General features: G+C 41.3%; 1 protein-coding gene across 2 annotated transcripts in view; it reads left to right on the plus strand.

The window, feature by feature from the left end:
* ARFGEF3 (ARFGEF family member 3) overlaps positions 1 to 13232 on the plus strand; it is a 194441-nt gene that overhangs the window by 33244 nt on the left and 147965 nt on the right. For both annotated transcript variants that reach the window (XM_040350518.1, XM_040350519.1), the window contains exon 5: positions 3064 to 3132. In XM_040350518.1, the coding sequence (XP_040206452.1) occupies positions 3064 to 3132 (69 nt within the window). The remainder of the gene's footprint in view (positions 1 to 3063; positions 3133 to 13232) is intronic.

A 13232-nucleotide genomic window follows, 5' to 3' on the forward strand; every position in this document is an offset into this window, starting at 1 on the left:
TAGGTCCTCTCCAAAATCCATACTAGACCCTTATCCAAGCATGCAGCCTGGCAGGAAAGAGAAGGGGGGGGAGTGGCTCTGCACCCCAACGCACCTTCCCCCCTCCTTTACAGGATTTATCCAGGGTAAAGGGCCTCTTCCCCACAACCCTGGCCTGAATTTAGTGCAGTTTGCAAAGTTACATTCAGTACATTTTCTGAAGAATTTGATAAAATGTGCGCAAATTCGCTCACTATTACGCTAGATAAATCCTGTAAAGGAATGGTGCTGTCTTTCTGATAAGGGAAAGGAAATTAAGCTATTGTGTCAAGGGAGTGCTGTGATCTCTGATGGACCTAAAAAATATCATTACGTGTTGCCCTTATACCTTGCTTGGCATGCGTTAAGACTATAAATGATGCTGATGCTAGATCTGCTTTAACGAATAACGACATACATGCTTATAGGCTAAATGGAAGATTTTATGTTTGCCTTCAGCATATACACATTATTTCATTTCTATAAATGCTCTGCAAACTGGAGAGACTGGAAAATACTGTCTACATTTCTGATCATATAATTGAGTTTAAACAAATGTCTCCTCTTGGAAAGTCAATAGTTAATGTGTACTTAGAAACCAGAATAACCTGTCGGCTCATCTCCATCTGGTGTGCTAAACCTGGGCTGTTGTCATGTTCAACTGTACAGGATTAGGCTTACTTTGCAAAAAAAAAGAGAGACTTGAGTCAGCTAGAACACTGCCTGTATACTAGTCACTGCAGTCTAGTACTGGAGATACTTCTATACAAACAGCCAGGAGTATTCAAGTAGATGTAAACCCTAAATTAATGACATTTAGTTTGCACCAACACTGTACATCATAAACCATTGCCCTTCTTTTTTCTTTTTCTTTTTTTTATGCCTGTTTTTACTTTTGCTGCATCTCAGTCTTTCTCAGAGCTTTTTTTCTCAGAAAATAGGTGCAGGAACTCTACCACGACCCCGTTCATATTTCACAAACAGTAGAAGGGTCTGAAAGGGGCATTAAATACCAGGATTGCATTACATACAGAGTGCAGAGTTCAGGGGGTTACACACAGAGTGCAGAGCTGTCACTTGTAAACACAGAAACCAGACTTCTGTGTTTACAAGTAATTGTGGTGAGCAGGCACCAAAGGGTCTGAGCCAGAGGTGGTGGAACTGAGTTTCCCCAAGTTCCCCCTGAAAAAAAGCCCTGGTCTTTCTGATCTTCTGCAGCCTCAGACATGCTCTCCTTTGACTGCATGACATTTCATAGGGAAGTTTTCCTGATGGTGACAACAGTGGAACATGATGGTGTAATGTGTTCTTCCATGGCCCCTCGTGGTCCCCAATGGAAACCCATGTGACAGGCTGATAAGGCAGGAGCATGACAGTCTGCAGAAGCACAGTTGGGAGCGTTTGTCACCCTTTAACCGGAAGTGTCTGAAAAGGGACCTTCATTGCCAGAGCCGCCATCAGGGGGGTACAGGCATTACACCTGTAAGGGGCCCGATGGTCCCCAGGGCCACTTACATGTCCAGCTGTCCCCCCTCCCATTTTTTTTTAATTTTTTACATTTTTTATTTTTTTGTATTACACCTGTACGGGGTCCAATGGTCCCCAGGCCCCTCCCCCCTCCCCCCCTGGATCAGCACAGCCCCCCCCGGTGTGTAAGGGGCCCCAAAATTTGTGATGGCTGCCCTGTTCATTGCAGTATATTTCAAATAAAAAATTGCAACATGTTAAAGCTGATATGAGATTTTTGTGGTTGGGATTATGTATTCTTAAATTATGCAGGCAATCTGGTGCAAATAGAGATGATGATTTTTATATATTTATAAAAATTAATATATATCTGACAGAACACAGGCCCTGTCAGATACTGTATTGTGAAATTGACTGTGTATGTATGTGTGTGTATATATATATATATATATATATATATATATATATATATATATATATATATATATATATATATATATATATATATATATATATATATATATATATATATATATGTGTGTATGTGTGTGTGTGTGTGTGTGTGTGTGTGTGTATATATATATGTGTGTGTGTATATATATATATATATATATATATATATATATATATATATATATATATATATATATATATATATATATATATATAAATATATAATGCGCCCACACCACCAAGCGCTTGTGGACACAATTAGAAAACGCTCATTAAACACCAATCAAATTAAATAAATAAAAATACAAATACAACCAGTCTGTGGGCAGCTGCTTAAAAGACAAAAAAAAAACCTTCAAGCAAAGATCCTCAAACAATGTGTGTGACAGAAACTAACAGCTCTCCTACATCTTCATTGGTGATAAATAAATAGATAAAACAGTTCCACAGGAGGGATCCAAAAGCTCTGACACCCGTTCTCACTCTATTAGCCAATCCCTCTCCCTATGAAGTGTACACTTACACTTACCAGTCCTTGGCAAGTAAAGAGCCTGGATAGATGGTCTCGGCAATCCTCCTCGTAGGCTGTTAGTAATGCTGCTGGATGATTATGGGTTTGGTGTGTCAGGACACCTGGGAACGATTGGCTCGTCCCGCTTCTAAAAGAAGATCGTGCCGTGACTGGCGGCTCCCGCACGCATGCACGGAAGTGATGTCATCGTTGCTCCAGCCAATTACAGCGCCGGAGCCGCGATACCCAGAAGGAAGATGGACGCTTCGTGGAAGAGGGGACAGCGTTGACATCGCAGGCTTCGGTTACAGGTAAGTGACACATAATGGGCTACTATGCGATACCTAGTAGCCCATTATTCTTTACCTTTGCAGCGAAACAAAGAGGAAGTAAAACCCATCAGGGATGTCAAATTTTTAACACTTTCAGTTGACATATATGAGGGATGTTTTATGCACTCCAAATTTTCAGTTTTATGCAATAAAAAATGTACAGTTCTGATAACATTTGTTGTCTGCATATCCTTTAGCCCAAAACTGGGTAGAGTGAAAGCCCAAGGATCATTATTTTTCGCAAAGTGTTTACTTTTTTTTTTTTGTCTTACCCACTTGCAGGTCCTTCTGTGCATAACATATACATCAACATTTGATCTGAATGGGAGCTCGGTCCTGAAGATTGCTGAGGTATGTCTTAGGTAAAAGCATGTCATTTCAGTCAGAATGCAAGTATTGTCTTCAGTTTTTACCTTCATCTGCTCTAATAATGCTGTGATATAAACTCCTAAAGTGGAACTTCTGTCAGAATGTGAAAATGGATATCTATGGCCAACGGGATATATCCCCATCTAGAGCACACCGCCTTTTTTTTTTTTTTTTGCAGATTAACTTTTGCCAGTTTTTATATTTTTGCTGTCTTTGCCTCCAGTGGAAAGATTTCCTCTCCTGAAGTCACCAGTCATCAAATCAGGACGCGGGGGATGTATCTCCCCAGTGGGGTCACAGGCAGTAGATCTAAGCCTTGCTCACACAATCCATTCGAAAATGTTTTGCCCGGAGTTCTGCTTTAATCCTCTTGCAATTAACCCAACACTAATCTGTATGTATTGCTGATCAATTCTACTATAGGAGGTCATAAACATTTTTTAAAATACAAGTTGCTTTTTTAAATCGGTATTAAACCCGAAAATGTAATATATTGAAGCTTACCACTCATTCGATGTGGTGGCTGCATTCATTTTTCTTTCTTTTAGGCTTATTTTCTTCTGTTTTCACCCTGGCCAGTAACACACCTCCTGTATTAGAGTGCCCCCACTATTGATGAAGCACAGCAGGCGGATTTGGACAGCAGCGTTGTCAGTCAGGGTGGAGGAGAGTGTTTAGACGTACTAGCAGATTTGCATACGCCAACAAATAGAAGCTGGGCTCCAGTTAACACTTTATAAGCAGTTACAGCAAACCGTTTTTTTTTGGGGGGGATAAACGTTTTACAGAAATAAAAGCTGATGATTGTAAGCACCCCTGCCAATGTTGAATGGTTTGTCTCATCCCTGTAACGGATGCATCTGCAAGAGAGCTTGTATGTGTTTGTTTTTTTGTTTTTCTAAATGGGCTCACTGGCCAGATAAAAAAAAAAAGCAAGAGAGCCTAAAAAAAGAAAACGGATGCAGACCTCACATCTAAGAATTGGTAAGCTGCAATATAATAAATGTTTGCTTTTGGGTTTATCATCGCTTATACCCATATGCTGCCAGAGCCAGTTTTGCACTTTTTGTACATGTTAAGTCACATTTTAGACCTGAAGATTTGCTAAAACCCTCAAACATATATATTTTCTGAAAACAGGACCTGGAAAATGAAATGTTCGCCGTTCTAAATTTGTATTTGTCGAATGGTGCACACAAATACGATATATTACCTAATTTTTGGTAAAATATAAAAGCTAAGGTTGCGCTAAGTAAATTGATACCAAACATGTCAAACCCTAAAATTGTGTGCGCCCATGAAAGGGCAATAAATTTGTTACACAATTTTTTACAGACAATGCTATAAAAGACTTTACAGGTCATCATTTTGGCATTAACTGTAAATAAGGAACCTAGAATTGTCCCTCTCGCTCTCTGGTGTGCGCAGAATAAAGGTCTATCAGACCACTGATGTCTCTCTAGCTCTCCACAGCAGCCAGGGAAAGTGACAGCTTGAAGTGGCACCATGAAGTTCACTTTCCGGTTCTTAACCTCTCAAGGACCAGCTGCCGCAGTTGTACTGCGGTAGGTTGGCTCTCCTGGGCGAATCGCCGTCATCCCCGTCTGACAGGGGAGTAGAGACAGATCTGCTGTTCTTAGTGATTAAGAACAGCGGTCTCTCTCCTCTTCCAGTCAGTCCCAGCTCCCCACAGTTAGAAACACCTCCCAGGGTACACATTTAACCCCTTGATCGCCCCCTAGTGTTAACCCCTTCTCTGCCAGTGAAATTTACATTGTAATCAGTACTTTTTTTAGCAAAAATTGGGCAAAAGTGTCCGATCTGTCCACTGCAATGTCGCAGGCCCACTAAAAACCGGAGATCGCCCCCATTACTAGTAAAAAAAAAAAAAAAATGCCATAAATTTATCCCCTATTTTGTAGAGGTTGAAACTTTTGCACAAACCTATCAATATACGCTTATTGCGATATTATTATTATTATTATTATTATATATATATTTTTTTTTTTTTACCAAAAATATGTAGAAGAAAACATATTGACCTCAACTGAAGACTTTTTTTATTTGTTTGCATTATTATAGCAAAATTTAAAATATTTGGGCTTTTTTCAAAATGGTCTTCTCTGCAGTTTTTATTTTTTGCGCAATTTTAGTTTTTTTTTAAAAAGAGGTAATCAAATACCACCAACAGAAAGCTCTATTCGTGGGAAAAAAAGGACATACATTTTGTTTGGGTACCACATCGTACGACCGTGCAATTGTTGGTTAAAGCGATGCAGTGCTGTATTGCAAAAAATGGCCTGGTCATTAAGGGGGCAAATCCTTTCAGTCCTTAAGTGGTTAATAGCTAGGGAAGATTAGAGAATGGACATTTGCTTTTCTCCCTACTCTCTTCTCCGGAACACCTGCTATGCTGGTTCTGGGCCTGCAAGGGAGGTCTGAAAGCTGAAAATCGTCTGGTGAAATTTTATATGCAGCCAGGAGTGGTATAAAACCTTCCATTACTGCAGACAGAAGTAAGTACAGCAAAACTCAGTAATAAAATCCTATTTTTTGCTCTCCACCTGATTGGATGATGGAAGTCATGGATTTTCACTTCATTCATTAAGGCCCCTTTCACATTGGGCAGTGGAGGTGCGGTAACGGTATAGCCGCGCTATTTTTAGCGCCGCTATACCGTCGTATTTACCGCGATATTCGGCCGCTAGCGGTGCGGTTTTAACCCCCGCTAGCGGCCGATAAAGGGTTAATACCGCCCGCAATGCACCTCTGCAGATGCGCATTGCGGGCGGTATTACCGCGTTTTCCCATTGATTTCAATGGGAAGGTGCGGTATAGGAGCGGTAAACACACCACTCCTATACCGCTCCAAAGATGCGGCTAGCGGGACTTTTGGAGCAGTCCTGCTAGCGCACTGCTTCAGTGTGAAAGCCTTCTGGCTTTCACATTGAAGCCTGCAGGGCATGATTTTTTCATGCGGTATAGCAGCGCTATTTTTTGCGATGTACCGCATGAAAAACGCCTCAATGTGAAAGGGGCCTAAGGGTAAATTCCCTTTTAATGTAAACGGCCTATCTGTCTTTAGTTAATCAACCAGAAAGAGTGAATTCCCTTACCCCAACTGTAAATGTTGCACTTAAAGTGGAGTTCCACTCATAAATATAACATTACATCAGTAGTTTTAAAAAAATGTCATTAGTCCTTTAAGAATTTTTTTTTTTTTTAGATGCCTTCAAAGTGTTGTTGCTAGGCAGAATAGTTAATCTTCCCACTTCCTGCACCTAGGTGCTTAAGCTTCCTAACCTACACCGCACAGACTCCTGGGAATGTAGTGGGTGTAACTTTCCAGGAGTATGTGCACTTCCCAGTCTTGAAGAATCATGTGACTTGGACAGTACAGGTGCTGAAACCTGATCTGAAACCTATTACACTGCTTGTGCAGCACTGAGCATGTGCGAGATCTGCAAGGCTGAAATCCAGGAAGTCATATAGTCTGGCTTCATGATGCCCACACTTAAGATGGCCCCATTCAATTTCTATTTTATAAAGTGTCTAAATGCTGTAACAACCTAACAAAACGGACCTTAGTTTACAGACTAACTTTACTAGAATACATTAAGCTTGTGTATTACAGGGGTATTTATATTTAAAAAGTGAAATTGTGGCCGGAACTCCGCTTTAAAAATTAAATCCATAGATTAGGGGTATCTCCCTCATTTGATTGTTGTAATGTTTCAATACATGACCAAGAAATGTTCTTCTAGGATCTCTAAAAATACCATCAATTGTTCCAAAAGTGCTCCTTGCCACCCACATGGGAGAGTTGTGAAGTACATGTGAATCTACCGATCGACTTCTATTTAACCAATCAGCTGTAGTGCTTATCTGTGTATTTTGATGGTGGGGGAGCCTCCCTGCTGTCAGAATACGTTGACACACTGGGAGAGGATTCCCCCATCCACCTTTTGAATGTGTGGATAGGGGGATCGGGTTGAACGAAAATAACTGACTCTTCTAAGGCCAGCCATACGCTCTCTCTTTTTTTTACAAGAACCTTGATACAGTATTTGAACGTATTTCATTATTCTAGGTCCATAAATAAAATTGTTCACTAGTATCAAAAGCCTTAGTAGCATCTAATGGCAATAATATTCCAGTTCCCTGAAAGGCATTTGTTAATTTAGGAAACTCCCCCGAATTTTTATAATTTATTGTTATTATTATTTTTTATTTTTTTTTGTATGTTTTGTCTCTTTTTGCTTTGTTTTTTTGTGTGATATTTGTTAATTGTAGAGCCTTTTTTATAAATTGTCAATAAAATAAAAGTATAAATTTGATTAAGTAGACAGAGTATGAATAAAATGTACATACTGTATAAGTAGTGTTTTTATGTTTACTTTCAATTATCTAGAAATGTCCTTTTTATACTATAAGGATTTACCTCCTATACTAGAATGAAATGTTTCTGCGGGCTGTATTTAAAGGGTTTAAGTGTATACAGTATTTGAGGCCACATTATGCTGTATAGCATATCTTTTTTTATGTAACCAAATTGCTGCTCTGTAAAAATCTAAATGCCAGTCATATATTGCAAAATCTTATTTACTTTGCACCTTTAAACTGAATGATTTGTACCAAGAAATCTTTGTATAAGTTCACTTGAACCCTTAGTACATCCCGTCTCTGTCTTGCCTGTTGTGCTATGCTTTTACCCCTTGTGTTTTTTACTCTTCCATCTGTAGTTGTGTTTGGCATGCCATAAAACAGGATCCCCTCAGTTGCATGAAATAAGAGCTTCCATTGCACATGTCCTGTTTGTTCTATATGGTCGTATTGTTCCTGGTCCTCTGCAGCCCACTGCTCTCCTAGAGGTATCATGGTTTGACATGCAATATGGTTTCTATTTACGTATTAATATTACTTAATAGTACAGTAAAACCTTGGATTGTAAGCATAATTTGTTCCCGGAACCCTGCTTGTAATCCAAAGCACTCTTATATCAAAGCAAATTCCCCCATAAGAAATAATGGAATCTCAGATGATTCGTTCCACAACCATTTATTCACAAGTCCTTCAGTTTATAGTCCATATCACATTGCTATAGTCTTTTTATAAGTTGTGTAAGCATAAAATGTCCATCCACAAATGGAAGCCTCCCCAAGGGGATCAGAAGCAAAATCCATCAGGAGCTACAGATTATAAAAGAGAAGAGGGGCGCCTATAATGCCTCGTACATACAACCGTTTTTCTCGGCAGGAAAAAAAACACTTTTTTTCCCGACGGGATTCCTCTCAAGCCTGCCTTGCATACACACGTTCAGGCCAAATACCGCCCATCCAAAAAGCGGTGATGTACGACGGGACTATAAAGGGGAAGTTCCATTCAAACGGCGCCACCCTTTGGGCTGCTTTTGCTGATCCTCGTGTTTGTAAATGTTTGGTGAGAGACGATTTGCGCTTTTCATGCGCTGCATTAAACAATGCAATAATTTGCAGCGTGACGAATGTGATCTCTCCATTACGAATGCTAGTTTTACCAGAAAGAGCGCTCCAGTCTAATACTTGATTCTGAGCATATGTGTGTTTTTTTTCCCCTCGAAAAAGTATACACATTCCCGACGGGGAAAAAGTCAGCCGGGAAAAATAAAGCTGGTTCTCTTCTTATTTTTTTCGTCAGTTTTTTGCGATGGAGCATACACACGGCCAGTTTTGCCGGCCAAAAGCTCTCATGGCAGTTTTCCCGACGGGGTAAAGCTGTCCACATAGATCATCCTCCGCACCGCCGGCTCTTACCTGTGTCGGTCTGCATTCATGACCTGAAAGACTACCCTGCAGTAGAGCGATGTAAAAGCGAGGCTTGGAGCGCAGTGTGGAAGGGATGACATTGATGGCGGTGTAGAGGATGGTCTATGTGGACAGCTTTACCCCGGGTGCCTGCATACTTAGATGTGCCGGTTTTAATCATCAACCATGTGAGTTTCTAAATGTTGTACCTTCATTAAATGTAACCATATTGCTACATTTAGAGGCGCCTCTTCTCTTTGAGGCCCCTTTCAGACGTCCGCTCTGCTCGTCCGTCCGGACTTGTAATGGTTCCCTATGGGATCGCGTCCGCTAACGTCCGCGACCATCCGCGTCCGACGGGATCCGCTTTTGCGAACGGAAGAAAACCTATTTTTCTTCCGTCCGGCGGAACGGATCGGATGCAGTCGGACAGACGGTCCGTCTGCATCCAATTCCCCATAGGGGAGAGCGGAGCAGAGACAGGGCGGTCTCTGCACTGTGTGCGGGGACCGCCCTATCCGACGACAGCTCAGCGGGGATGACGGATGATCCCCGCTGAGCTTTTGCGGACACACGGAGCAGACACAGAAATGGTCCGCTCCGTGTGAAAGGACCCTAATACTCAGTTGTGACATGATGCAGATATCAAGTCAAAAATTCTTTAACTTTTTTTTCCCTGCAAAACACTCTCAAACCAAGGGTTTACTGTATTAAAAAAAAAAGATGCCATTCCGATTTTTCATTTTTTCCCCTTATGGAACAAAGTACATGTAGTAAGTTCTAGGTGCTATCTAACACTAGCTATGAGGTCCAGCCACAGCCGACAGACAACAGCTGAAAAGGAGAGGGCTGCTTCATAACTGGATCTCGTCTTGGCTCAGAGCACTTTCAACAGCAATAGTAATGCGGGGGGGGGGGGGGGGGTGTGTTGGCCTCTGCATTCATGCTGCTGCTGCTTGTCTCAGGTAAAATGCCAAGACAAGATGCTGTTATGAAGCTTCTCCTTTTGGCTGTTGTCTGAGAGCCTGGAGGGGGTGGGGAGTTGCTGTGCATTTTAGACCTTGTGGCCAGGGTTAGAAAGCACATAGCAACATGTGACAAAGTACTATGTAAAAGATCATAATGGTGTTTTTGTGTATATATTGAGGCAGATTTACTAAGGAAGTGTGGCTTACTTTGAATATCCAATCATGTGCAGATTAAATAAACAGGAGATTGTTTTTCATGTGATTAAATAATTTAAGTGAATCTTACCTTCAGTGAAGATCTTCAACTCCTTTTAGTAAATCAGGTGTGAATAATTTTTCCCTAAAGGGAACCTTTATATACTGATGGGTTGTCGTGTTGCATTACCACAAGTACATCAAGGTGCAGTATTTAAAAAGTCGATGTGTGTTGCGTTATGGCAGCCCAAAAAGCGGTAAATTACCTTCTTTTTTTTTTTTTTTTGCACAGTACACAACACATGGCATGTAAGTTGCAATGACAATGTGTTGGGGAACCATTCTAAACAAATGCCATTTTTATTAGATTTGTGTTTTGTAAGCTGCTCAGTTTCTGCACAAAAAAGTGTTTATTGGCTTGCATCCTATATTTATTACATTGTTTTATGTCAAATGTTACATCCAGCTCAACCTGTTTCTGTTTGCTGGTACAGTTATATGGGAATACCCAGTTAGATTTTGCCTACATAGCAATTTATTTGGGACATACAGTATACTTGTTGCCTGTCTCAGAGGACATATTTTACTTTTCCCCCAAATATGCCAGGTGAAACAGTCGAAGCACTGGCATATCTGTCTCCCAGCTCTGGTGATCCCTCCCCCAGTCTCAAGTCTACTATACAGTGATTTAAGAGACTGTTGCAAAGTCAATTATATACTTGCACCAACTAATAAAGGCTTAGTTCACCTGTTACATGAATTAGCCCCTGTAGCATGCAGACAAGGATTTCCAGTAGTTTTAATGCACTGTGTCATTTGTAAAAAATATTGCAAATGCCCATTACCTATTGACTTTTTCTGTCACCTGTGAAGCTTGCCTGAATTACTCCCATTGTTTGTTTGTTTATATTCCTTCGTCCCTGGCTTATTTTCAGGACATAGGCTACAAAATAATGGCCACCGAGGCGCCGCCTTTTGAGGACAGCTAAACCGATTTATCACTTTAGTTTTCCTCAGTGTAGGAGACTCGACGATAGTGGCGGTGCGTCCTTAAGGGCGTAGGAGCGCCGCCCCCCTCTCTCCTGTCACTCTCTAATTACCATAGATAGATTCATGCAATGCAGTGCTGACGCCCCCTATTCAGGTTTTCGGACACTTGTTGGTCACCGGGCACCTGAATTACAGCAGTGGGGGTGTTTTTTGGAAGCACCTGATTAGAGCCTTTTGCTCTAATAGGCGTCCAAGAAAGTGAGAAGCGGGCACAACGCGGTGTGTTCCTTCTCGCTCAGCTTAATGTTAGCAAAGCCATTTATAAGATGCACTGAAACCAGCGCAAATAATACAAAGAAAAATAGTGACAAACAGTGGTCAAACCGTGAACATAAATAAAATTAATGAGTCTTGTGAACAATTATGGGTTAACCATAATCCACCATAAAGTCCAAATCATAAAACAGATGATCACTTTCAATGATCTCCCAAGTGTAAATATTCCCCAACTTCCTGAAAAAAAGTGATGATAGAAGCACCTCCACCACAGTCACACACTGCCTCTTACCGGAACTCTGTGATCTCAGGAGATTACAGGAGATCATAAACAGCATATACTGATGGTGTCCTTGAAGCGTGTCTCCAGAGAGGGACAGTCACAATATTGGATTGCCTCAAACAGTGTACCAATGCGGGATTTAAAAGAAAGAAAAAAACTTGCATAGCGTAAGATCCTCGAGGTTTAATATAAGATAAAAAGATGTACACTTACATCAAAACTGTAGACATAAAAGCATCAAAGAACGAGCTGGCCGGCTCCTCGATCATGCATTCCGTATCTTCCGAGTTTCATCACTTGACCCGGTGACGTCAGAACGTCACCTCCCAACGTTTCGTCTCGATGGGGACGTGGTCACGGGACACTGTTTGAGGCAATCCAATATTGTGACTGTCTCTCTCTGGAGACACGCTTCAAGGACACCATCAGTATATGCTGTTTATGATCTCCTGTAATTAAGAGATGAGACTTTATGGTGGCATCCAATGCTGTGCCATCCAATGCTGCCACTTGTTCACAAGACTCATTAATTAAATTTATGTTCACGGTTTGACCACTGTTTGTCACTATTTTGCTTTCTATTATTTGCGCTGGTTTCAGTGCATCTTATTAATATGCACATTAGTGCAACTTTTTTCTCTGTATATTCTTCACAGCAATGTCGCGTACACACGGTCGGAATTTCCGACAACAAATGTTCAATGTGAGCTTTTTTTGAAAATTCCAACCATGTGTAGGCTCCATCGGACATTTGCTGTTGAATTTCCGACAACAAAAATTTGAGAGCATTTTTTGCATGCTCGGAATCATTGAACTTAATTTTTCTCGGCTCGTCGTAGTGTTGTACGTGACCGCGTTCTTGGCGTTCGGAATTTCCAACATTTGTGTGACCTTGTGTATGCAACAGAATTTTGAGCCAACATTCCGTCGAAATTCGTGTGTACGCGGCATAAGAGATGTGAAAATGGGGAATAGACTCCCTCCAGCTGTGTTTTTTTTTTTTTTGGTTGAACTAGATGGACTTTTTTCAACCTATCGAAAAGCTCAAAATGCACCTGGAATATGCATCATCTGCAACCTGCATAGGTGTGAACCAGGCCTTAGACAGAAGATCTGCATGCAGGTCGAATTTCTATCACTCGAGCTTGTGAGTACGCATGCTCTGAAGCAAGTTATGAGCAGGGAAATTTGCATAATCAGCCCATTCGAATGGAACTTCCCCTTTATAGTGCCATCGTACTCGTTTGTCACCGCGCTTTCCGCAAGCATTTTTTATCATGATCGTGTGTATGCAAGGCAGGCTTGAGAGGAATCACGTAGAGAAAAAAAAATTTTTTTCCTTGACATGAATAACGGTCGGGTGTACGAGGCATTAGAGCCGGTTCACACAGGGGCGACACGACCCTGGCCGCGCCTTTGCGAGGCGTCCTGAACACGACCTGAGCCCGCACCACAGCGCGATTTGGGGCAACTTACAAGGCGACTTCAAGTCGCTTCCAGGACAGGAGGCTTTCCGGTGGCCAATCAAACAACAATCCGCTCTGTGGGAGGGAGGGGTTTGCCTGAGAAAACATGAGAAAACAATTT

Source organism: Rana temporaria, chromosome 4 (genome assembly GCF_905171775.1).
Source record: "Rana temporaria chromosome 4, aRanTem1.1, whole genome shotgun sequence".
NCBI lineage: Eukaryota > Metazoa > Chordata > Amphibia > Anura > Ranidae > Rana > Rana temporaria.